This window comes from Hoplias malabaricus, chromosome 5 (genome assembly GCF_029633855.1).
Source record: "Hoplias malabaricus isolate fHopMal1 chromosome 5, fHopMal1.hap1, whole genome shotgun sequence".
Lineage (NCBI taxonomy): Eukaryota > Metazoa > Chordata > Actinopteri > Characiformes > Erythrinidae > Hoplias > Hoplias malabaricus.
In genome coordinates, this window is record NC_089804.1 from 32,571,255 (window position 1) to 32,598,178 (window position 26,924).

The following is a 26,924-nucleotide window of genomic DNA, read 5'->3' on the forward strand; positions in this document are numbered from 1 at the left end:
CTGTCTTCTTATGGCGAGCAGGTCTGCGCTGGGAGCAAGGGTAGACTGCCCTTGTTGTGCTCCTGCCTCAGGGGATTATTCTGCCCCTATGTTGGTTGAGGCTACCTGATCTGCCTGATCTGAAGTGTTGTTTTCCTTCAGTAAATGTTTGATATTGGGTGCCGGTGCAGCTCTGCACTGTGTGAGGTGGTACCACTGTGAACCTTTACCCCTCAGCCGGACTGCGCAGCTGGTTCTCTCCATCACCTGGTAAGGCAGCACCCAGGGTGAGACTGCCACTTCTGGATCCTTCTCCTCCGGTTCTTCTCCTTCTCTCCTTTCCTGCACCTGTATAGAGAAATCTTTACAAACAGCTTTAAGTTCTTTATATAACTGTCGGTACTCTGCTTGAGGTAGTTTCTGAGGCTCGCTGAGGCTTATGTATGGCTGCTTCTAGCCATCTCAGTTCCTCTAAGTGTCTAACTGGCTTTCCTCCACTCGTGAGAAATCCTGTCAGTCTCCATTGCGGGAGTTCTACGTGTGCTGCTCCCACTGCATATGCAGAGTCGCTATAAATTGTAACTTCCCTGTCTTGTGCCAATTCTAAGGCTGCTATTAATGCCATCAATTCTGCCTTCTGTGGTGATGGGTGTTGTTTTATCTCTTTTGACACTACCGTCCAAAATTCATCCACCTCACCTCTACTCTCCTGCACTACAGCATATCCTGCCCTTACCTCTCCTGTGGGTGCTCTGTAGCCCCATCCATCCGTCCACAGGATCCATGAACCTGGAATGGGTGTGGCTAATAGGTCTGGTCTTACCTTACTTTGCCTGACCACTTTCTCTGCACATTCGTGTGGTATGCCTTCCAACATCTCATCTGCCATATTTATGCCCTCATGTGTGTATAGGATGTTAGGAGCTGTAAGAACCTTGTGTACGCGTCTCTGTCTCAGTGGGGTGAGTGTAAACATTTCTGAATTTATAAATGCTACCACTCCATGTGTTGTGAGTATATGTAATGGATGTCCTGTGACTATGTGTGCTGTTTTTTGAACTAGCTTGGCCAATCCTGCTACATGTTTGGTGCAGTGTGGTTGTCGTTTCTCAGTCAAATCTAAAGGAATACTTAGGTACATCAAAACTGCTCTGCCTCCATCCCCCTTATTCTGAAACAGAACCCCATTAATAATTGTTTCTGTTTCAGAAACATCCAAGTAGAATGGTCTTGTATAATCTGGTCTAACAAGGTCAGCTGCATGTGATAGGGCCTGTTTCAAGCAGATGAACGCCTGTTCTGTGTCAGTAGTCCATGTCAATTTCCCAGTCAAATTTCTCATACCTAATTCTTTTACCATGTCTCTGAGAGGTTGTGTTTTTCCTGTGTAGTCAGGAATATATTTCCTGCTATATCCCACTAGCCCTAAGAAGGATAACATGTCTTTGACTGTCAGTTGTCGTGGATGCGACAAAATGGAAGACCTATATGTAGCTGATATACCTGTTGATCCTTGTGTGATAATCCGGCCTAGAAAAGTAACTCTGGATCTACAACACTGTAATTTTGACCTAGAGACCTTATACCCAGCGGCTGCCAAACATTCAAGGACTGCACGGGTGGCTGTTAAACAGGTCTCTGTGATGTCTGTGGCAATCAGTAAATCATCTACATATTGGATAAGAATAGAACCCGTGGCTAGCTGGCAAACCTCGAGACTTCATCTTAAAGTCCCGGGGATAACGCTAACCCCTGTGGAAATTTAGTATACCTGTACTGCTGGCCCCTGTGCGTGAAAGCACATATGTCTCTGCAGGCCGGGTCTAAAGGTACACAGAAGAATACATTTGCCAGATCAATGCATGTAAACCATTTCATATCTGGGCTTAGATCCGAAAGTGCCATGTATGGATTGGGGACAGGAATGGTCTGTGTAGCTAATGCTGAATTTATTGCTCTGAGATAATGCGCCATCCTATACTGACCTGGTTCCTTTTTAGGAACCGGTAATATGGGAGTGTTCCATTGAGAACAGCATGGTTCCAGCACACCTGCGGTCACCAGTGCTTAATGATGATATGGCTTCTGGCTTATGTCTATACTGTGGAATCCATATGGAATCAGATGTTGACATTTGAAATTGTAGTGTATGTTGTGTATACACCGTGATATATATATATATATATATATTTTTTTTTTTTTGATAAAAATACTCCAGTATACTCATCATGCTATATTCAAGTATGTATGAAGTAATTTTATTCATTGAGGATATATGTTCACCCAGAAAATGTGATCTTTTTCTTTCCCTGAAACTGGGGACGGTCATGTGGACTCCCCAAACCCAGGAACCAATCAGAGGACGCCAAATGGGCGTGACCGTGCCACATATGAAAAAGGGAGTCATGTTCCCTTACATACTCATCTCTTCCTACTCTCTTCTCGTACGGCTCTTGTACTTCCGCTCTTCTCGCTTGCACTACTTATGCTCTCCTTTACGCTCTTTGTCTTCTCTCTATGCTGACAAGCCGACTCTTCCAAAAGACTCTTAAAAGAAGACAGACCTTCATGCGAACTAGCAGGGGACGCCTTGTGTCAGTTAGCATTGCAATACAGAAACTAAAAGAGTAAATGGTCGATTAATTATCAGAATTTTTTTTTTATTTGTGTTCGTTGTTTGTATCCCAATCCAAGTTTAATTTTACGACTGATCTAAGCAGGTGAAACTTATTTTGGCCAGAATAAGGGCCACCGCTGAAATTGAGTGAAAATCGTAAAATAAGTATTAGCTAATTAATTCGGAAAATAGCTTCTGAAGATCGGAGGAAAACAGCAAACTTTTTACCCCTTCCTTCTGGAGGAGACGCCCACTCAGGACAGCAAGCCAGAGGAAATCCTTCAACTGACGTCACCACGCTCTGAGGGCGCCTGAAGCGGCCTGCCTCGTAAGTGACAATGCCTACGCTGACCCAGCCTCAATGCTTCCACGAAAAAGAACTGCAGGAGCCAGGCTGGGCCTATCTCCAATCACCTCAAAGCGCTGCTGTACCCATCGAGTGGTTGAATCGGAAAAAAAAGTAAGCAAATTCCTCATCTTCAGAAGCTGATGTCGAATTAAGGCTCTTGATAAATTTACACACTAATTAAATCATTTAGCAACACATCATTCACAAGTCATATAGCCTAGCCAATTATTAAATTCGAACTGGTTTCACCTGCGTTGATTCCGTGAGATTTTGATGATTGTACTATGTTTATCAACCTATTATCATTCCTTTTAATAAAGCATTTCCATTATTTGAAATAATAGTGCGTGGAGTTTGTTCCTTAAGAGTCTGAAAATCCTGAGAACTCTTCCCTAGTGACAGTATTTTAATCTCTAATAAATTATTAATATTTTTGTCATTTAATTCAGTAATAATAATAATAATTATTATAAGTGATAATCACCATTAAACCTAACCAACTCAAATAATGTTACTACGCTACATATGTCTCTACAATATTGCATGGACCTCGGGAGCAGTACAGGGGTCGTGGTAATTATTTTTTAAAAAGGGGACTGGAAAAAGTGTGCTAATTATTGTGGAATCACACTGGAAAGGAGAATCCGTCCGATAATCAAACCTAGGATTTTGGAGGAGCAATGCGGATTTTGTTCTGGCTGTGGAACTACGGACCAACTCTTTACTTTTTCACAGGTGATTGAGGGGGCGTGGGAATTTGCTACTCCACTCTACACATGCTTTGTGGATTTGGAGAAGGCGTATGACCGTGTTCCCCAAGAAATTCTGTGGGAGGTGCTCCAGGAGTATGGGGTGCTAGGGTTGTTCCGGCGAGCTGTATGGTCCTCTCTGAGTTTGAGTTGTGTTCACATCCTCGGTAGTAAGACAAGCTTGTTCAATGCATTGGACTCTGTCAGGGTTGTGCCTTGTCTCCACAATGACGGCTAATTACAGTTATAAAAGCAGCTTGTATATAACTGTTAGGAAAACAGAGAAGGATCTGAGAGTTAGTCAACATTAATATTAGCTGTGTTCAGGTTGTGAGAAAGCACTCTAAACAAGCAGCAAGTTAACATTAATCTCTGGCCTTGTCCCAGACTGCACACTGCAGCGATGAATAGTACAGTATAGTTCCATAGTATGTTGTTTGGGACACAGTCTCACTCCCTAATGTTAATATTAATCAAATGCTGTTCCATGTAATTATAAATGCAGTATTTCACTGCCTTATGTACAGGAATCAACGTATAGCTATCTAATATTTTGGGAATGGGGTGGTTTTTGACTCAGCAAATATGTCCCCCCAATATCAAACTCACTCCTACTCCCTTGCATCTGCCTTTACTCGTTTTTGCACCTATTGAAAAGTGAGAAACTGAAGCACAGTTTAAATATTAGGTCAATTTTCTGTATTTTTGAATGTTTGAACATTAAGGTTAATGTTGTATCTGGTGTTATAATGTTAAGCTACTGAGATTTAGAGATAGAAGTTGATGTTACTTCAATAAATTAGAAAATTGTAAACTTGCATGTGTATTTTATTACCATTTATTGATGTGATATGGTACAGGTGGGGAGTGGAAATTCCCGTATTTTTGAGGTGGGGAATGATAGAAAAAGTTTGAGAACCACTGAGATACACCCAAGATAATCTCATCACCTGGGAGCCAAGAGGTCCACTGACAATCACACTCACCATTGTTATTTAAAAAGACTTCATCAAGCCTTTTTCCATTCACACATAGAACAACAGCAACACCAGGCAAAGAATTCCGTTTGTTCCGGCACAGATGCTACTCATACCTCTCTTTGCGTATATTTCCTCTGTTTTACAATGAGTAATTTTTTGTAAATTAAGGTTGTATAAGTTTACAAAAAGAACATTTATATTCCTGAGTCACTGAGAAACTCATCAAGATTATAAGTTTGAATATGTTGTTTCTGCATTTGTATTTAATGGTGATGCACGACCATAAAATGTCCCACACCAAGAAAAACTTATCAAATGTATTCAATTACCAATTGTTCATCATTCATTGTTTGAACCCACTTATCCAATTCAGGTTCACGGTGAATACCAATTGTTAATATCTTTTTATAAGATCAATGACCTAGTCAGCAATCCAAGACAGGAGAAACGCATTCGAAACCATGTGAATGGATAAAGTTCTAAGTGCTTGGTTTTAAAGAAACCCTTTTTCTAATTTCATGTATTATTCTGTATTTGGGTTAAAACTGGTTTGTTTGTATGCTATGTGCAATGTACTGTGGAATAGTCCACCAGGAAACATGTTATTCCAATATCTCTCTCTATTAAGAGAATTAATTTGTAGGACACTATCTGAACCTGGATTAATCAGCACATAGACAGTATCACTTAGACAGCTTTTTACATCTTTGCAACATCACCATGGTAAAAAATGCCTTATCCCTGCAGGAAACTTTAGTACATGCCTTTATTACTTCAAGGCTTGACTATTGTAACGCACTACTGTCAGGATGCACAAGCAGAAATTTAAGTAAACTTCAACTAGTTCAAAATGCTGCAGCCATGGTCCTCTCTAAAACTAGAAAATTTGAACATATCAGCTCAGTTGTATCATCACTTCATTGACTGCCTGTTTAATTCTGCATCGATTACAAAATTCTGTTATTAACACATAAAACTCTACATAGGCTCGCTCCTGAATACCTTCAATTCACTCCATGGTACTATTTTTTATTATGAGCCTCCACGATTCGATCACAGAGTACTGGCTTTTTAATAGTTCCCAGAATTCAGAAGGCCTCAGCTGAGGGAAGAATTTTTTCTTATAAAGCCCCCCAACTCTGAAATGATCTTCCAGAAAATGTTTGGGACTCAGACACATCTTCAAATCTAGGCTAAAAACTCATTTGTTTAGTTTATCATTTGCTCCCCCATAGATAAAGGCGGCAGATCCAAGGGGTCCATTGACACAGGGAATTATAGTAAACTGAGACACTGGTGCTGTCATCACGCCACTTCATGCGATCACTCAAGTTTGTTGATGGTGGAGCGGAGGGATACCAGTGTTACAGGATGCTGTCGCGTCTGTGAGTCTTTCTAGTTCTCTCCCTTTAGTTAAAGCTGTCAGATCTGCCGGAGTCATTAGCCACACTCCTGAAATGTTCACATTTTCTGTTTTACAAACACCAAACAGATTAAAACTAATTCCATCCCTTTACCTTTTTCTGAGTAAATGACCGCCCACCTGTCTGGCTGGACACTGATAGATTACTGTCAAGCTTCTTCTCCATGCTTCAGACCAGCTGCCCTCACTCCAGCCACCACCAAGTGCCTTGGAGCCGCCTTACACTGAAGTTCTCACGAACTCCTAACTATTATTACCAGTAGATGACCAGAGGAGGATATGTCACCCCTTGTGAGCCTTGGTTCCTCCCAAGGTTTCTTCCTTAGCTGAGGGAGTTTTTCTTTGCCACTGTCGCCCTTGGCTTGCTCACCTGGGGATTTATTATTATTATTATTATTATTATTTCATTCTTTACAATTCATGTCAAAACTTTGTCTTACCGGAATTCTGTGAAGCTGCTTAAAAAAGCGCTATACAAATAAAATTGATTTGATATGATATATAAAGAACTCATTTAAAGTCTTTAAACATTTGAAACACACAAACTCTACCTTACGGACAAAATGACACATAAAAACACTGAGAAATTGATAATATGATGAAATATGTGATGAGTTACACACATGCCTTGCACGTATTTAGTTACAGGACTTCATGCACTCCATGAGAACTAAAATGAGGTAAAGGATTTCTGGAGATTGATTTCTTCTAGATGGATGTGACCCTGGCATGTCATTCACAAGACCATTTCAGATGTTTGAATCATGGAACAGAACCTAAGATTCATAAGTCGTACTGCAAAAAAGTTAACCTTTCAAATTTGAGCAGCTAAAGAAACCCCAAAGTTAAAAATAAAGAAATAGGACTACAACCATTTTATTCACCTGTGTGTTTTTCTAACAGCTACTATTTTGGCAGCTATGGCAGGATGTAAATTTGTTTACTTTCCTGTTCAGTTATCAGTAAAAAAGTGAGGAGACTAAGTTAAAAATTAAATATCAGTAAGTTTGGAAATACTTAGCACCCATATTTAAACACATTAAAATAAGTTTTTACAGTTTTAACCTCACATATTTATGAGAAACATCTGTACTTTAGTCTGTAATAATTTTTGATATAGCTGTAGGAGCTGTAGGGGTCCGGAGACCCTGCGTGTTTACAACCTTTTGAAATCTGCAGAATAAAGTTCCATTCTCATTCTTAAGGTAGTTGATTTGTTTGCATTTCTACTTCGGCAGTGTATAACAGGGGCTTCAAACTACTAATATCTGGCCCATGAGGCCGCTGCACAGACTTGTGCCATGACACATCTAAATATGCAAACACTTTTTGTCATCAAATAAAAAAAATCTACAATGTAAACGGCATGTTATTTCTGATTTTAAAACCCTCAAGGAAATAAAAACAAGAACGTGCTCCTTGTGTTTGTTGGTTTCAGAACGAGGGTGGCTGGGTGAACATTGATGAGGGGTCAAACCCCCCGCCCCCCCCAAAAAAAAAAAAAAACACTCCAGGGTGTATTCCTGCCTTGCGCCCAATGATTCCAGGTAGGCTATGGACCCACCGTGACCCTGAACTGGATAAGCGGTTACAGATAATGAATGAATGAATGTTTTTAGTTCTCGTTGACTACAACTGGACTAAAACTAACACTCCCGACTAAACTGAGACTCAAACTAATATACATTTCAATCAAAAGACTAAGACTAAAATCATACCAAACTCAGCTGAACACTAGTGGTGGTCCAGGAACCACTACCACTAAGGATGCGACCCAGTTTGAGGATGTCCTGCGTCTACTGTGTCTCTTTGGCTGCATGTGTTTAAATGTCCACAGGAGTAAATGTCCACCTTGTCTCCTGGCCGTTACACTCACTTTTCTCTCACTGTCCTCCAATGTATTTCACTGTCCCTCACTGCCCTTCATCCTCTTTCACTGTCCCTCACTGTCTTCCACTTTTCCTCATGCTCCACCACTTTCCCTCACTGTCCTCCACACTCCCTCACTGTCCCTTACTGTTCCCACTCTCCCTTAATGTCTCTCCCTCACTGTCCCACACAACCCCTCTTTGTTTCTCCTCCACTGTCCCCTCGCTGTCCCATGCTTTCCCTCACTGTTTTAATGCCCTGTCCTTCACTGTTTACTGCCCTGTCCCCTGCTGTCCCTCACTCTTTACTGCCCTGTCCCTCACTGTTTACTGCCCTGTCCCCCACAGTTTACTGCCCTGTTCCTCAGGGTTTACTGCCCTGTCCCCTGCTGTCCCCCACAGTTTACTGCCCTGTCCCCTGCTGTCCCTCACTGTTAAATGCCCTGTCCTCCACAGTTCCTCTGTTCTAAGGTCTATGTTAATTTCTCCATTAAATAACAGAGGAATATCCAGAAGTACATGGACTTTAAGAAGTATTACAGTTCTGTTTCCTGAGAGAAAGGGTACAGGAGTGTCCCCTGTGGACGTATAAGAGGAGTCTCACCCTGAGATAAAAGCATTCCTGTTTATTTGCCACTAAAGACAGAGCTCCACTGTTTCTCACCAGTGCTTACCACCTGCACAGCTCTGGTATCAGACACATGTCTCATGTCTCCTTTCTGTCACACTGTTTCTCCCGAGAGGCTGCACAGAATCTCCTGAGACATCAAAGAGACTATTTTGAGAAATGAAAGAAGAATTCATGACATTTGGTGTGGGGTTTGGGGATGTCTGGAAACATTTCCTCTGAAGTGAGATCAGGCTGAATCAGAGTCTAAAGCACACACACATACCATGAACCACATAAACCTTACAGCCATGGAGACAGCAGGGTGTGTCTGTGAGTCATAAACCACAGCTCTCTCACAGACACACAAACACACCCACACACACATCTGGGACCAGTTCATACCTGCTGAGAGAACACACAGCAGAATCATAGCCCTGAGGACATTCTTTATCACACACACACCCAAACACCACCCAAATGTTCTACCCTGCAGCACAGATTACCATCCTGGTCCAAAAAAAATAAATGTCATATCTTCCAGGAGACAAGTAAATTCCTGGAGGTGCATTCTTAAAAAAACACTGTCCAGAACACGCAGCACAATATCTAGAACCGGCAGCACATCACCTTGTATCAACAGCAGGTCATCTAGAATCCACAGCACACGTCTAGATTGCACAGTTGATCATCCAGAACCCACTGTACACATCTAGAACCCACAACACTGATCACATCAGATTTAGCATATAGTTAGCATTAGTATTTATAATGATAATCCATCAAATACTAATGCATTCATTCATTCATCTTCTCTAACTGCGTTTCCAGTTCAGTGTCCAAAGCCGACCCCCACACACACACCTATGGATAGTGGTGCACAAAGTACACAACCCATGTACTTGAGCTAAAGTACAGATATTCAAGATAGGGGAAGCTTTGGCCTAATAGTTAGCGACCAGGCTTGGTACCAGAAGTTTGCTGGTTTGATTCCCAGGACCAACAGGAACATCCACCCCCCTACAAGCTCTAGGTGTGTGTTCACAGCCCCTAGTGCACTAGTGTGTGTGTGTGTGTGTCTTCATTGCCACAGATGGGTTACATGTGGAAGACAAATTCTGTTGTACAATGACAAATAACTGCATATTAAAAACATTAAAAATAGTAAAATATTCTACAATAAAAGTCATTGTAGATCGAAGTATTGAAAGTAAAAATACCATGATGAATTATGGGTCTTTTGTAACAAGACTCATATTTAACACAATGTAGGTGAAAAGACTCGTGTCACTCTTGGTTCCGCAGTCTTTTAATAGGATGTGATTAACATAATGTCACTGCATGTAAACTATGTTCTGTGCCAAAGAGTGCCCTACTCCCTAAACAGTGCACTTTAAAGATTCATACACCACTACTACACCACTACATTGTGTACTACATAGCGTTGAGGAAGATGTTTGAAATTCAGCCCTAGTGGTATGGCGTGTTATTGCAGAGCAACGCAGATGCCAACACACAAGTATTATAACAGTTCTACTTTGTGTAAACCTATTAAGAAAATAAGGAGGGTATCATCCACTAGATGCTTTTAACTTGTTTACTTCATAATTTCACAATATTGTCTGTATACCCAAAGCAAACCTTACCTAGCACGTCTTTCAGCACTATGCTCATCAATCGTTGGAATGTTGCTGCCGTGTTTTTTAAACTAAACGGCATCCGTACACAATGATATAAAATGTTTCTGACCACAAATGCAGTTTTGAGAATGCTTTTTGAATCCATACTGACCTGCCAATAACCACTCGAGGTCCAGTGAACTTAATATGTTCGCCCCATAATGTGATTCACAAATTTCTTAAATTTATGGCATAGGGAATCCATCCAGGTGAGTTTTGCCGTTTTAAGCTCTATAATTTATACAAAATCATGTTCCCCCATCTTTCTTAGAGACAAGGACCACAGAAGCTGACCATGGTAATGTTGATGGTTCAGTGATGCCCTCCTTAAGCATTGCCTCCATTTCCTTGTCCAAAAACTGCTGTTTTGCCAAGGAACGGCATAGGCTTTCCTTCATACAGGAACTTCATCGGTAGTCAAAATCTGATGACTAATGACCCTGTATTAGTATTTGTATGACCCAGTTTATCAGTGCATAAGATACCAACTCACCAGTAGCCTTTCCAGCATTTGTTTTTCCTTTGGGGTTGTGTCAGCATGCCCTACTACTTGTTCAATGGTTGCAGTAGTTTCCGCAGACACAGTGGTTCTTCCTACTGCTAGGTATAGCCAAATAGGATGATACTCAGGTTCATTACCTGCAAAGTTATACTTGTTATCACCTTCACCTGGTAACTTGTAGGTATTGTGTGTAAAATCCAATACTGTGCTTGCAATGATGCTGTCGTACTGATGCTTCCCAAATTTTACAGGAAAAGTGAGTGCTTTAATTTCAGGTTGGTCTTGCTCATAATGGAGAGCCACATGGTGATTAAGAGGTTTTCATGATTACCTATTTTCCATCCTGATGTTTTGATTTTGTGAGGCTTCCTGCTGAACCTGTCCCCAGTATACTTTCTCCTCTTAACTCACTAGCTATCCTCTGCTTGCAATTTCTTAGGATAGCATGAATAATAGCCTTCCCACTCATGGAGGGTTTCCATCTTAAACATAAGGCATGATATCTAAAAGCAAACTCTGTAATGCTTTCTTCTACCCCTTGTTTTCTATCTCACAGCCGGTTTTTGGCTTCTTCCTCGTGAGAAGGAATGTAGAAACATGGTATTAAATTGTTCCAAGTCTTTATATGCTTCTTTTCTTCCAACCAACCATCCTTAGCAGTATCCGTCAAGACAGACGTTAATGTAGCCGGGCTCTCTTGATCACTAAGAGGTCTCACTGCTAGATGTTCTTCACACCTATCAATGAAGGCTACCGGATCTTGTTCTGAACTGCCATATTTTGGAAAATCTAGCTTGATAGGAGCTGTGTACTTTAACACATACACATGACTGTCAGTTGTGTTTGTAAGGAGTAGATGTGACAATGGTAGGTATTGGGTATGGTCTGGTAGTTGTTGGAGATATACCAGATGAGCTTGAGTGTTGGCATGAGATCATGCGGTTAATCTGTATGTCCCGTGTCTTGAGGCAGTCTACTAAGGACTGTCCCAATTCCCGCAATTGACCAGAACTTGTTTAACTCTACCACATTCTCTTTCTACTTTATAAATACCCATCTCTCCCAAAGCAGACTTTTGGTTTTCAATAATGCGCTCAAAATCCTTTACCTGATTCTCCATACATTGAAGACTCCTCTGCATGACTTATAGGGCTTGTTCTAGCTTCTCTTCCATGTTGGAGACTTTTTCCCTGAGTTCGCTGTATTCATCTAAGTATACAGTGTTGTCTTCTGGATATCTTGATTAACATGTAGGCTTCCATCTTCTTCAGTCTCCTCATCAGATCCAATGTATAAACTACTGAAAGTAGAAATAAGGTCATGCATGGGTTCTCTCCAAGTGACAAATGACCCTGTGGTGAAATCAGAAGGTAAAGACACATCCACTGCCTCAGGGCTTAGAGTGGTCATGGTCCTACCGACATATACAATATACTGTTGCTCTAGAGAAGAAAAAAATGTGACATATTTGAGCTTTTACACCCCCTGTAAAATACATATACTAGTACAAACAAGTATGAATCCCTTGTAATATCCTTGTGGATAAAGCTGGCTTAGATGGTCCCTGTTCGGGCGCCAATATAACAGTTCTACTTTACGTAAACCTTTTAAGACAATAAGGAAGATACCATCCACTAGATGCTTCTAACTTGTTTACTTCATAATTTCACACTCCCAAAATAAACCAACCATAACCCTTTTCACAAAAATTCCAATACCCACATACATTCCATCAATTATTATCATACAATATTTACACCATTAAGAATCTTTCCAAAATGCCTCAGTCTAGTGAAAACTAGACTCACCAGGCAGGTAGACTGGTAAACAGTTTATGAGTCCTATTTGCAGCCTTGAAGCAAATGTGGCTTCCTTGGGAGATGTTGGAGTTTTTCTTGACATAGAGTAGACCTGAATATTGCAAGATCCTTTGAATGTCAGATAAGGATTAAGCAGTCCAACTGCCCATTCATCAAGTAATTATCCATCTCGTAGCCCAAGGAACCAAGATATACAGCAACCAGAACCAGAACCAATGGGAAATAAAGACAATAAAAACCAAAACAAAAATAATAATAAAGGAACCCTTCTGCAAATAGATAAACAAACAAGCACTTAAAATGTACTCAAAGCATTTCCAAAGTTCTTCATCTTTTCCCCATTCAAACAATTACTACTTACATGAGAGTAAGATCATTCAAGTTCCTCAAACAAGGGTTTAACATACTCTAGAGTTGTGAAGCCAAATTTAGCTCAACCTCATGCTGTCCAATGGAGTTCCGACTTGGCTTGTAAACCAAGTACTTAAACCACTATTAAAGTAAGAACAACAACTAAATATTTTGTGACAGATTATCACAATATTAACTTTCACAGTGGCATAGGACACTTGTGCAGGCTACACCATTGGCTCTGCACTGAGTCAGTGCAAAAGCATAAATTGGCCTTTAGTGTGTTCTCTGCACCACAACGTAGTTTTTACTCATTTAGGAACACTAGGTAAAATTTGGAATTTCTTTCTGCTCCTGGTGCTCCCCCTAGGGCAATTCACTTTTACAGCACTGTACTAAAATCGGTTGGGATGGGGAGAGAAGGGATGGTTTTCTACTCTCCTCCAAAATTTACATAGTGCAGTTTCTGCAGCACTGAGCCAAAAGTAGCAACGACAGAATCTCTATTCTCCCTATTACAGGTCAGTGAAGGATTGCAATGATTATTAAGCTGTAATTTTAAGGTAAAAATATTACAAAGTGTTTCTTTAAGCTCTCTGTTGTGTCTACATAGTTGCAGAGCATAGTTTGAGCTATTCCTGCAATTCTGAGACATCTGTTTCTTAAACAGGCTATGGTTTTGTTTTCCTGACTTCTTGTCTAATACTATTTTTTGTCTTTTGGGCTTGTTTATCTGATTTTGGGTTTTGGAATATTTCTTCTGGTTTTGACCTCACTTCACGAATTGTGGTTGATAAATCTGCAACTGGCAGATGACCCAGAGGAAACCCAAGCAGACACAGGGAAAACACACTACACTCCTCAAATGCAGTGACTCGAAATGGAGCTTGAACCCATGCCCACATGACCCTGGAGCTGTGAAACTACATCATTACCTGCTGCACCACCGTGCCATATCTGATATTTAAAATTTGGTGTAATTTTATCACAAACCTTTTTTAACTATATTACATTAGCCCTTGTTAAGGATTAACGTTGGTTATCATTATAAACAAACACAAGTTTAAGATTAATTTATTCTCTGAAGTCAGTAAAGTAAAGCTCTAGTCATGCCTTGGAATGTGTGTGTGTGTTTTGATTCACGCTGCAGGGTGTGGCTGTGTGAGGAAGTGTGTATCACTCACACACTCACTCAGGTGTGTCGTGGCTGAATTTAAGGATGAGGTGTGTGTGTGTGAGAGAGAGAGCGAGAGGGAGAGAGAGATATTGTTGTTAAAGCCTCACAGACACGGATCTTAATTGCAGTGAAACACTGTTCCACGATGAACTCCTGGGATTCAGGAATGCAGATGTGGATGTTTGTCCTGATATACGGTACGTATCACTTTTCCAACATTTCCCTCCGACCAGGGGCAGACTCAGACAAAAAAAAAAATCAGCCCTGGCACTACACCTTCGATAATGCACATCTTTTCAGTCTTTTGAATGTGTAACCAACTGTGCAACTAAACCATATTGGTGAGCTTTTCACATATGGCTAGAGTTATTGGATTCTCTTGTAAAGAGTTGCACAGCTGCATTGGCATAATAAAGGCAATAGACAAAATTATATAATAAAAAAAAAAACAGGATTTGCTTTCATTTCTGTACATAACCACCTACATAAAAACGGCCTACTACTCACCCCACAAACAGTAATAGTATAGCATAATGAAATTAAAATGCTGCCTGTAACTTACTGTTGGTGAATGTTGGTTTTAAAAAATGTTCTCACATTTAAGAATATTTAGTTCAGGATGGAAGACATAAAAGTACTAACCTAGGCTTAAATTCTCATCCAGTCAGTGACACAGTGTCTTACAGCTAGCAGCTAGTGGTAAGGCTGTTTTTAGCTTATTTCACCTGCGTTTAAAATACAAACTCACTTGACCATAGAACATTAGCAAAAATAATTTTTAATGATTATTGGCTATTTTACACTTTCATTTCTGATATCTACAGTTAAATCTTGCCTTTTGTTCGGACTAGACATAATTCCAATTAAAGATATTTTAAATTTCCTCTATATTAAAGATATCTTAAATTACCTCTATTTTAAGGACATCTTAATTAAATTTTAAGATCTCAAACTAAATTGTAGATATATGAAATTAATTTCAGATGCCTTGTATGAAAATATATTTAAGGTATCCTTAATATAGAGGGAATTTAAGTCATCTTTTATAGCTTTAAGATATGAGAAATTAAAGTTTAAGATAGTCAATAATTGATTTCAGATATCTTGAATTGGAGCTTCCATTTAACTCAGTGGTAAATTTGACATCATTTACACTAGTCAAAATCTAATTAAACATATCTCAAATTGTTTTTTCGCCTTGTCAAAATATAATTAGGATATCTTTATTTAGTCTAGTCATAAATTAATTACATAAATTAATTAATTGGATACAGTGATCCCTCATTTTTCGCAATGTAGAGGAAAGATATTTTTTTATGTATTTAACAAGTAATTGGACTTTTAAAACCCTCCGTGTACTGTTAACAACCCACCCTTTGCATTAAACCATCATTTTATAATGTTTTTCAGCTGGAACTACATGTGATATCCTACCAGTTTCTTTAATATAGTAATTATCTAGCTGTGATTTAGCGTAAGTAAATTTCACTTGGATGTGGACATTAATAATACATGTACTGTACGTAAGAAATACTTGTAAATGATATATTTTGTCACCTACAGGCCTAGTCTAATACATGTAAATAATAATAAAAAAAATACTTTTGGCTATTCACCTTTCAAGGTTTTCCTAGATTTTCCATCAATATCCGCGATATAGTGGCCCTAAGCCCCATTGAAAAACCCGCTAAGTAGCGAATCCGCGAAAGATGAACCGCGAAGTAGCAAGGGATTACTGTATCTGTAATGTAAATTCAGTTACACAATTTAATGTTAAAACGGCTTGCCATAAACCCGAACCCTGATGCGCACCTCTCCAAAAACATAACTACACTTTGCGTTGACACAGACAGTAACTGTGAAGTCGGACGTACATTGTTTATGCAGAACCGAGTATAAAAGTACAAAAACATGAAATTCTCTCCTCCACACACACACACACGCACGCAGACAGCAGCACATTCATAGCGAGGCTTCAGGAATGAATAAAAATGTTGAACAAAGGAAAAGTATGAAGGTCTCCAAAAAAAAAAAAAATAACTCAACGAGAAGCGATACCACGTGGGAAAATGTATCTTGTATTAGTTATTTTCCTGGCACCTCATGTAAACTCTTCTCTGTCGTAGGTTAGAATCTGTTATAGGTTGGTACATAGTGTAGAGGAAGACAAATAAACCCAGTTGAATCAGGGCAGCCTCACTGTACACCCCTCACGCACACATATACATGACCCGGACTTTACCCGGACCCTACACTGACTGTACCTGGAGTCCGTCCCAGACTTTATCCTGCCCCCACGCAGAGCACAGCGCAGATATGGTCAGAGTATGTGAACGCAGCGGGAATGTTCCGGCACATCGCGCTGTATCTCATGCATGCGCTGCACAGACTCTGGCCCCTGCCTGAACCACACACATCATAAACTCCACCCATTGTGTGGGATGTAATTGTGGCTCTCTCTGATTGGCTCTCTTTGTTTTCTCCCTGGTTAGCGCTAGCCACAGAGTGTTTAGCACAGCAGGACTGTAGCCGAGGGGCGTGTCATCCTCCATTGGGGGAGCTTCTAATTGGACGAGAATCTCAGTTGACTGCTTCCTCCACCTGCGGCCTGACTGGAACAGAAGTGTACTGCACTCCTTTTGGACGGGTATACACACACACACACCTGGATTTTTTTTTACTGAGGATTTACTCAGGGGAACAGAACAGGAACTTTAGTGATGTTTGTTTAATACTGAATTTCATCTGTACTTATGACGAGGTGTTTTTGAGGCGAGAACTGTCTGACTTTCCCAACCTCAGCTGTGACCTGGATCAGCATTTACTGACAATAAATGAATGAATGAAAGTATTATCTTTCCTGGCCTCTGATGGAGGACACATATAGCTGTATATAACAATAATTTTAATTTACACTGAATAACGCTTGCTCTTTTCTGCCCCCTAGTGGAAGATGAAATGTTGCCCATGCGACTCCAGGAACCCAGCAGGTCCTAATGCCCACACCATCCAGGACATTCTCCCCATGGCAGAACCAGAACGCTGGTGGCAGTCCAGGAAAGGTCAGAGAATCAGGGGTTTAAAAAGGGTGGTCACTGCTGGTCACTCAGGGTGAGGGACAGTTTTCCCACACTGCTGTAAATATGAATATTTATGGACACTGTGTGTGTTTAGATGTGAGTCCAGTCTCTCTGCAGCTTGATCTGAAACAGATGTTCCAGGTCGACAATGTGATGCTTTCGTTTAAGGTATGACAGCACAGCACTTTATTATTCACCCTTTCCCTTCCTTCTGTATTCTTTAGTCTGGGTTCTGTTGTGTGGCTCGGCCCAGATTCCCTGAGTCAGAGAGGGAGAACAATATGCTCCACAGCTCATTATGCCACTAATACAAGGACTCTAACCCTTTACAGGGCCCTCGACCTGAGGCTCTTGTTATTGAAAGGACGAGAGATTTCGGCAAGACCTGGCAACCCGCTCTCTACATGGCATCTGAGTGTGCCTCCACCTTCCCCCAGGTTACCATGGCAAAGCCCAGAACCCTATACCACACCTACTGCTACACCCTCCCCACCACAACCTCCAATCCTTACCAGGACCAACGGGTAACGCACATACACACACATATATATATATATATATATTGGGCCACATTTAGTGTCACATTTTGGGCCATATTTAGTGTCATAGTCACACAGCTCCAGGGACCTGTGAGGAGTTTGATATGTTCTCCCCATGTCCACGTGGGTTTCCTCCCACAGTCCAAAAACACACGTTGGTAGGTGGATTGGTGACTCACACCGTAGGTGTGAGTGTGTGTGTTGCCCTGTGAAGAACCTGCACCCCCTCCAGGGTGTATCCCCACCTTGCGCCCAATGATTCCAGGTAGGCTCTGGTACAACGTGACCCTGAAATAGATAAACCGTTACAGATAATGAATGAATGAGTGAATACAAAAACACTACACAAAGACACACACACAAAGACACTATAAATTACTGATTAATGATTGTGTGTTGATGATTCATTTCTGAATTTTGGTTCCACTCAGATTTATTTCCACCCTCTTCATCAGTACTCCGGGATTAACGTCCCCCAGGAACAGAAGATCGAAGGTAAACTTGCAGCACTGGCCTCAAACACACACACAAACATGCACGCACGCACACACTCTCTCACTCACACGTACATACGCGCACTGAATTGTGTATCTGTGACTGACGGATGTTCCTGTTGATACAGAGGTTAGTGGGTTCACGGGTCTGCGTGTGAATCTGACCCAATTCGGTTCTGTTCCTCACCTTCCGGGTCGCAGCCCAAGCCGCTTCTATGCTCTCAAGGCCTTAAAAGTCACGGGGACATGTTTCTGCCATGGCCACGCCAATCGCTGCCTGCCCGATCCCACCTCCAACCTGCTGTCCACTGTACAGGTACTCAATACTCGCTCACAAGTAATCAATACACACACAAAGCTAACTAACACACACACATACACAGGTAATCAATACTCACTTAAAGATAATTGACACTCAAGTGTTTGCACACTATGTCCATGTGCGTGTGTTTCAGGTGAACGAAATGTGTGAATGCCAACATAACACAGCTGGTGTAAACTGTCAACGCTGCGCTGACCTTTACAACGACCTTCCCTGGAGACCAGCTCAACTCCACAACACACATACCTGCAAACGTAAGCAGACATACACGAACACATCTGCAAATGTAAGTGTACACACACACACACACACACATACACACACACACACACACACACATACACACACACACACACCTGCAAACATAAACACACACATACACACACACACACACACACACACACACACAATCCTGCAAACGTAAGTACATGGGCACATGCACAGACAAACCTAAGTACACACATACACTCTGGCAAATGTAAGCACACACACACACACACTTGCCTAAACACACCTGCAAACATAAATGTAGAGATAAAACATTTATGCTGTATGTGTTGTTATTAAAAAGTTTTGTATTTATATGCGGTTTGTATTATTTTTTGTGTGTGTGTTGCCCCTTGCAGGTTGTGAGTGTGTTGTATTAATGTGAGTGTGTGCTGCCCCCTGCAGGTTGTGAGTGTAATAATCACGCTGAACGCTGTCACTTCGACGCTGCTGTGTTCGAGCGGAGTGGGCGGCGAAGCGGGGGAGTATGTGATGGGTGTTTACATCACACCATAGGAAGCAACTGCGAACGCTGCGCTGACAACTACTACAGGAACAAACTCAGCAGCATCCAGAGCACGGACGCATGCATACGTACGTCACACACACACACACACACACATATACACAAACTCACGCACGCACGCTGTCATGTTTGTCCTGAAAAATGGACACAACGTAATCACCGTTTACTTTTTTCACTTTGTTTAAACAGAGACAAATGGACGGAGGAGGTTTTGTTTCAGACTCAACAGTATTTTCGTATTTGTATATATTTGATGCAGATGAGCCCCCTGGTGGCCAGCCCATGTAAATAACAGGGCTTTTCTAATGAGGAGACCGTCAGTGACTATAACAGGAGTAATTAATTAAAATTCATTAAGGTCAAGTTAGAAACAAAATTCCCAAGCCAAGGTCATGAACATAATATATAACCATACCCATTTCCATAACCAGCGATCTGGCTTTTATTTGCTGAAGGGCGGGACTTTATCAGTAACATGCCTTGTGCTATTTTACTGGCCTTAGGACAGCGGTGTCTGGAGCCCTGCCCTATGTGTGTCACTCATAGAGACCCCGGTCTCTCTCTCTCTCTCTCTCTCTCTCTCTCTCTCTTATATATTCTATAATTTTTTTTCTTTGTGTGTCCAGCGTGTGAGTGTAACTCTGCAGGTGTGGTGCCCGGTCGCCCGTGTGACCCAGTAACCGGAGTGTGTGTGTGTAAGTCTAACGTGGAGGGTGTGGGATGTGACAGGTGCAGACCCGGGTTTTTTGGCCTGAACGCAGTGAACCCTCTCGGCTGCTCCGGTGAGTGACTTTTGACCTCCTTCCTCCTTATTTACATATTTTGGGATTGTTTCCTGTTATCACACTTTCTCACCAGAGGACATTGTCTAAATGGCTCAATATTCTGTGTGTGTGTGTGTGTGTGTGTGTGTGTGTGTGTGTGTGTGTGTATAGAGTGTTCCTGCAGTGTGACTGGTTCTCTCCACGGAGTGTGTGATGCTGTGAGCGGTCAGTGCTCTTGCCGTCCGAATTATTACGGACATTCCTGTGACCGCTGTTCTCCTGGGTTCTGGAACTCACCCTCAGGCTGTGAGCCTTGTACCTGTGACCCCGAGTCCTCCCTCAGCTCCACCTGTGACCAGGTAAACACACACCCACATACACACACACACACAGCTATGTACAGAACTGCTCTTAACTCTGTGTGTATGGTTTTCCTGTAGTGGACAGGTCAGTGTGTGTGTCGGTCAGGGTCTATGGGACGTACATGCAGTGGCTGCGCAGATGGCACATACGGAGACCCGCTGACAAGCTGCAAACGTAAGAATGCCTTTGAAGTTCAGAATTCTCATCATAAAGCAGTGTTTCGGACATAAAAAAAAATGTTGGCAGTGTTTCCAGAGAGGATATGGGTCACACACACACACACACACACGAGGCGAGATTGACATGCTGCACATGTGTCACACACAGTGCCAATTGTGGGCTACAGAGCTAAAAAGACTTTAGGCTGCTCTCTCAAAACTATGGTCAGGCATCAGTGTCTGGCTTTTCGAGGAGAACGTCTGGTTCCATTTACCTCCACTGTCCTCTGTCCCCCACCGTCTACTGTCCTCACTTTCTGTGAGGGGCTTTTAGAGGAGAATGTCTGGCTCCATTCACCTCCACTCTCCACCGCTCTGATCTCTCTCTCTTTCTCTCTCTCTCTCAGGGTGTGAGTGTGACCTTTTGGGGACAGCCCCTGGAGGGTGTGATAAACAAACGGGTGTGTGTAGGTGTAAGGCAGGTGTGGTCGGTGCCCGCTGTGATGCGTGTGCCCGAGGGCACTGTGCCAGTTTCCCACAATGCCCTGTGTGTCCAAGCTGCTTTTTCTCCCTGGACGCTCAGCTCCAGAACCTGACTCTGGGCCTGGACTTCCTGCTGGATAGACTGGATCAAACTGGGCCCACCACTCCTGGAGACCTGGATGACCAAATCCAGAACCTGGAGAACACACTGCTCCAGATCAGAGGATCTCTCACACTGCCACCCCGCTCTGACCCCCTACTCAATAAAGGCCTGGATACACTCCGTACACTCAGGTTAGTCACCGCACACTACACTCATAACTCCACCCACCCAATCATAACCCTGCCCACACAAGCATAACCCCACCCGTGCACCCCATACATAACCCCACCCACTCAATCATACTCCCGCTCACATCTATAATCCCTCCCACTCAATCAAAACTCCACATACATTGTCAAAATCCTCTCTGCCCCAACTTTCTCTCATTTGCTCTCTCTCTCTCTCTCTCTCTATCAGGTTGTTCTTTATGAGGGTGAACAGTGGTCTGAAGGCTGCAGATCCATTTCCTGACCTGCAGGGGGGGCTGGACACCCTGGAGACTCTACTCGCCAGCATCCGCCTTGCATACAGAAACAAAAACACGACGACGTCCACCGGCAACAGCTATGCAGGTCAGCATGGTACTGTCCACAGTCCACACTGCTGTCGACTGTCCACACCGCTGTTTAATGTGCACACCACTCTCCACAGCACTGTCCACACCACTGTCCAATGTCCACACCACTCTCCCCACCACTGTTCACACCACTGTCCACTGTCTACACTGCTATCCAGTGTCCATATCACTGTCCACTGTCCACATTACTGTCCAATGTCCACAATGCTCTCCTCACCGCTGTCTGTAGTGAGATATCCCTGAATTGAATTTAACAGAGTGTGTAATTTTGGGGCAGGTGTTCTGGCCGCTATTAAAAAGGCCTATGACCGGTCGGAGCAAGCGGAGAAACAAGCCAACATCACGGGGACAACCATCAGCCAATCAGCTTCCACCAGAGAGAACGCCAAAAAACAAGTGGACAGCGTCCAACCGGAAAATACCAAAACCCTGCAGAAACTCAGAGAGGACCTGGAAACCCGGCCCAACCTCACTCCCACAACTCTGCAGGTACTGCCCCCAACACACACGGAAACACCAGTGGGAGGAGCCAAAGCACTGCAATGGTTGGGGCTACACTAATATGGGTTATGTTGTAAGCTGGGCGGATCTTAAAATAAATTAAGCAATGTTTTTTTTTGATGTTTTTTGGACTATAATGTGTGTGTGTGTTTGTGTGTTTAGGTGTGTGGCAGTAACCGTGTGAGTCCCTGTACTCCAGCAGAGTGTGTAGGTGAGGTGTGTCCAGCTGGAGAAACGCCCACTTGTGAACAGATTGAACACTGTACTGGAGCCCTGCCTCAGTCTCTTACAGCAAAACAGGAAACTGAGCATGTGCAGAACAAACTACAACAACTCAGCAACAACATAACACACACTTACACACAGGTATACACACACACATACACACTACAACTAAACAACAACATCACACAACACACACACCCTACAAAATCACACACGCATGCACATACTACAACAACTCAACAAAAACAGCATCACATACACACACACTAGAACAACAATTCAACAACATCACACACACAGGTACACACACACTACAACAAATCAACAACAACATTACACACACACACACAAATAAACATACCTGAACACTTTAACTAATCTCTCTCTCTCTCTCTCAGATCCAGGAGGTCCAGGACTTAGCCAATCATGTGAGACTGTCCACAGATGAACTGACTAATCAGATCAGACAGATGAGGGATGACCTCGACTATGACCTTCAGAATGTTAAAGATTTTGTCAAGAAGCTCAAAGACTTCCTGTCAGGTGACCTCATGTTTACACTTCAGAGGAAAAACAAATAAACCAATAAAACCTTTAATCACAATAAAATATTTTTAAATATTTACATCACATCAATCATATCAGTGTCAGATAATGACTATATTTAATTAGGCAGATAATCACAAAATCATTTCTTATGCACATTTCATATATTAATACTGTGTGTGCAGATCCCTCCTCTGACCCTGCACAGGTGCAGCAAGTGTGTGAGGAGGTCTTGGGGGTGGGGTTACATGAGGGGGAGGAGTCTCTGAGGAAGAAGCTGCAGGAGCTGCAGGACCTGGCCATGACTCTACCGGACAGCAGCAGGGTCCTGCAGGAAGCGGAGCCTAAACTCCTGCAGGCACAGCGCCTCCTACAGGAAGCTCAGAAAGCCAGGTAACTAACACACACACACACACACACACACAAACACACACACACACACACACACACACACAGAGCATCTCCTCAATAGAAACTGGAGCAGTCAAAAACACATGTCTCAGAGTTCCTCCTTCCCAGAAATGTCTTTAATGAAAGTGTGTTTGTCTTTGTAAATAAACCAATAATAAAAATATGCTGAGAGTGGCATGCCTTTATTTCACACCATGCGAAGGATAACATCCACAACAAAATATTAACAATGCATAACATCAATAACAAGGGTGAAGTTGCAGTTTATTGATTATACACACACACACACACACCATCAGAGTACAGCAGGTACAGCTGTGTGCAAATTGATTATTTTATCATTACTGTGAAGTCTCACTGATATAAACATTAATGTGAGGATATGATTAAAGATGACATTGATTTGTGCTCACTCCAGAGTGGTTCACACACGGTTCAGGTGGTGTATGAATAATGTTAATATTTTGTTAAATAATATTTTCTGATTTTGTGACTGTAGCTAATAAACAATGGAAGGCAGCAGGACATTTTTACATACTTTCATCTTGTTATTAAAAATATATACATTATAACAGGTTACAGAGGTGTGTGTGTGTGTGTGAGATTGTACAGTACCTCTGGTGACTGACAGCTGTTACAGTGGGCATTAGTCTTACTATTGGCTTGTTTATTTAAAGGAATGATTCACTGCGGCTGCAGGAGGACACTGACCAGCTGCTGGAGGCTCTTATCCAGAGTGATGACAACATCATGGACCTGGAGGACAAACTGAAACAGAGTCAGGACATCATCAACAGTGTGAAGGACAATGTGCAGCAGGTACACACACACACACAAACACATGCACAACTCAGAACACACACACATCATGGAGTTCTATCTCAGTGAGATGTGTAAATGATTCCAGCTGTGGTCTGATTAGAATATGGGTTTCACCACATATTAAGTGCCCCCCACCACTCCCTCTTACCTGTAAAAGGTTCAGAGGCTACTTTTGGGTCATGTCCCTCTCGGTGAGAGACATTGGTTGCTGGATGCCTCTGTGGCACACTGGAAGACATTTTGCCTAGGGGACAAACTCTGAGGGGGGACATCACTGGACAGAAAGAAGCAGGACAGGTGTTTTGGTGAATTCCGTTCTGACCAGGCTGTCAGAGCCGTGGGGTCGAGAAGGAGAACCCTGGACTGATACTCAGGTTTGTGTGTGGTGAGTGCTTCAGTCTTGCCTTTGGAGTGACACAATGCCCCTTGCTGGTGTGATGATATGGGGAGCCATGGCATATGACAGTCAGTCACATCTAGTGGTGACACAAGGGACACAACCCCCCACCCCAACAAACACCCACACCGAGGGTTTCTCAGCAATGTCTCAGATAGATGTCAACACTTCCTCAGCCTCAGTTGCCAGATTTATCACAAGCTGAGTTTTTATGGGACCAGCTGGGACTCTAGCTCCTGCAACCTACGAATGTGCAGGATCTACAGCCCCAGCTGCAGAATCTGTGAACATATGTGCCTCAGGATGCTGTATAGAACCTCTATCAACCTCCATGACCAACTGTATCCCTCTCTCCATCTCTCTGTGTCTCTTTCTTTCTCTGTGTGTCTCTCTCTCTGCCTGTCTGTCTCTCTCTCTCTCGCTCTCTCTCAGGTGGAGGACCTGTTGTCTCCAGTGGAGCAGTTGGTGTCTGAGGTGCCTGAGTTACTGGACTCAGTGCGCCCCCTCATGGAGAAGCTGAAGAATGCAGTCCAGAGAGCTGGAGTTCAGGCAGAAGAGGCAGAAAAGCAGGCAGGTGGAGCTCAGCTGGAGGCAAATCTTGCAGCAAAGGTAAACACCACCCTGCTCCAACAAACACACACACAAACATCTCTGCTCCACCTTCACAACCATGTCACATGGTTACAGAATTGTGTTAATGAGTGATTATTTGTGTTTGTGTAGGAGTTAGAGGCTTTGCAAGACCAGCTGAAGAAATTAAAGCAGAATGCTAATGCTAGCAGTGGGGCTAATGCGGCAGATCAGCGTGTGAATGTGCTTCAGGAGGACGCAGCAGCATTGGTCCAGGAGACAATCCACATGATGACCACTCTCACAGGTTCACACACACCAGTGTTTCAGTCCTTTCAGTCCTGTACATACACTGCCTCTGGTGTCTGATCCACATCACTAAGCAGCAGATTTCAGTGTGTTTACAGAAACAAGAATGAAAATCTTACACATCTCACATGAAGGAGCTTATCCATTCTCTAACATTCTCTCTCTGTTTCTGTCTCCCTCTCTTTGTCTCTTTAGATAGGGAGCGTTCTCTCCAGAATTCCACAGATTTCCTGCATAAGTCCTCTGAGCGTCTGGTGGGTTTGGACGCTCAGCTTCAAGGGCTGATCTCTGACATAAACAAGAAAGCCACAGAGCTAATGCTGTGTCAGGGCTGATGCAACAGCACCAGGGCGCGCTCTATGCAGAGGCATAATTGAGCTTTGTTCCAGTGTAGGCATTAACATACACCAGCTTCACAGCTCCTGAGCCCTCTCTCTGAGACCAACCCCAACACCTCTCAGACCTCTCAGAGTTAGTTTCAGGTTCGGTGAGACTTCTTCCTTTACAGAAATGTCTTTAATGAAAGTGTGTTTGTGTTTTTAAATAAACCATTAATAAAAATGTGGCACACCTTTATTTTACACAATGTGAAGAAAAATACAAGAAAATATTCACAATACATAACATCAATAACCAGGGTGAAGGTGCAGTTTATTTACTATAAGCATACACACACAGACACACACACTCATGCACTCCATCAGAGTACAGCTATGTGATAATTAAATAATCTTTTCTGATTTTATGGCTTTAGCTAATAAAAAACAGAAGGCAGCAGGACTCATCCTTAACATCATAACATCCTTTACATACTTTAATCTTAATAAACAAAAATATACATCATAACGAGTTACAGATGTGTGTGTGTGTGTTTGTCTGTGTCAGTGTCTGAGCTCAGTATGTCCAGAGTGTCACTGCATCTTCCAGAAAAACATCCAGTTCACATCCAATTCAAACCTAAACAATGATCAGTGTGTGTGTGTATGTGAGTGAGAGAGAGAGAGAGAAAGATTGTACAGTACCTGAGGTGACTGACAGCTGTGTTAACATCAGAGAACAGCCAAGTCTGCAGCATCTGACCATGCATCCCTCAATCTGTTCACACACACACACAGAGAAACACATGCACACACACACACACACACACAGAGAGGTTGTTACAGGTGGTTTGAGGTTTTTCCTGAGCAGTGCTGATGTGTTGTGTATTTAATTAACTCTTCAGGACACTAGATGTGCCTCTGTGTGATGGGGAGGCCGTTCAGTCCTGATCCCACAGACCACAGTGGTGGGGGAGGGTGTTAACTGTAGGTCTTAGTGGAGGATTTACCTGTCATCTGTTGTGAGGGCTCTATGTGTCATTTACCTG

General features: G+C 42.5%; 1 protein-coding gene across 2 annotated transcripts; it reads left to right on the forward strand.

Annotated features, from left to right (window-relative positions):
* Nucleotides 1-14,164: 14,164 nt before the first annotated feature.
* lamb3 (laminin subunit beta 3) lies at nucleotides 14,165-26,361 on the forward strand. Of its 2 annotated transcripts, XM_066672066.1 has the most exons (22): nucleotides 14,165-14,298; nucleotides 16,594-16,748; nucleotides 17,049-17,163; nucleotides 17,276-17,349; nucleotides 17,514-17,705; nucleotides 18,152-18,215; nucleotides 18,343-18,530; nucleotides 18,670-18,790; nucleotides 19,209-19,397; nucleotides 19,956-20,111; nucleotides 20,265-20,452; nucleotides 20,534-20,630; nucleotides 21,022-21,391; nucleotides 21,618-21,772; nucleotides 22,055-22,266; nucleotides 22,441-22,644; nucleotides 22,902-23,046; nucleotides 23,235-23,442; nucleotides 24,138-24,279; nucleotides 25,112-25,288; nucleotides 25,403-25,556; nucleotides 25,754-26,361. In XM_066672066.1, the coding sequence occupies exons 1-22, from the start codon at nucleotides 14,247-14,249 to the stop codon at nucleotides 25,891-25,893; spliced, it is 3,498 nt and encodes a 1,165-aa protein (XP_066528163.1). In that variant the 5' UTR covers nucleotides 14,165-14,246; the 3' UTR covers nucleotides 25,894-26,361. The 2 variants fall into 2 exon arrangements, with proteins under 2 accessions (XP_066528163.1, XP_066528164.1); XM_066672067.1 differs by lacking the exon at nucleotides 16,594-16,748 and having other exon boundaries at nucleotides 14,191-14,298.
* Nucleotides 26,362-26,924: the final 563 nt, after the last annotated feature.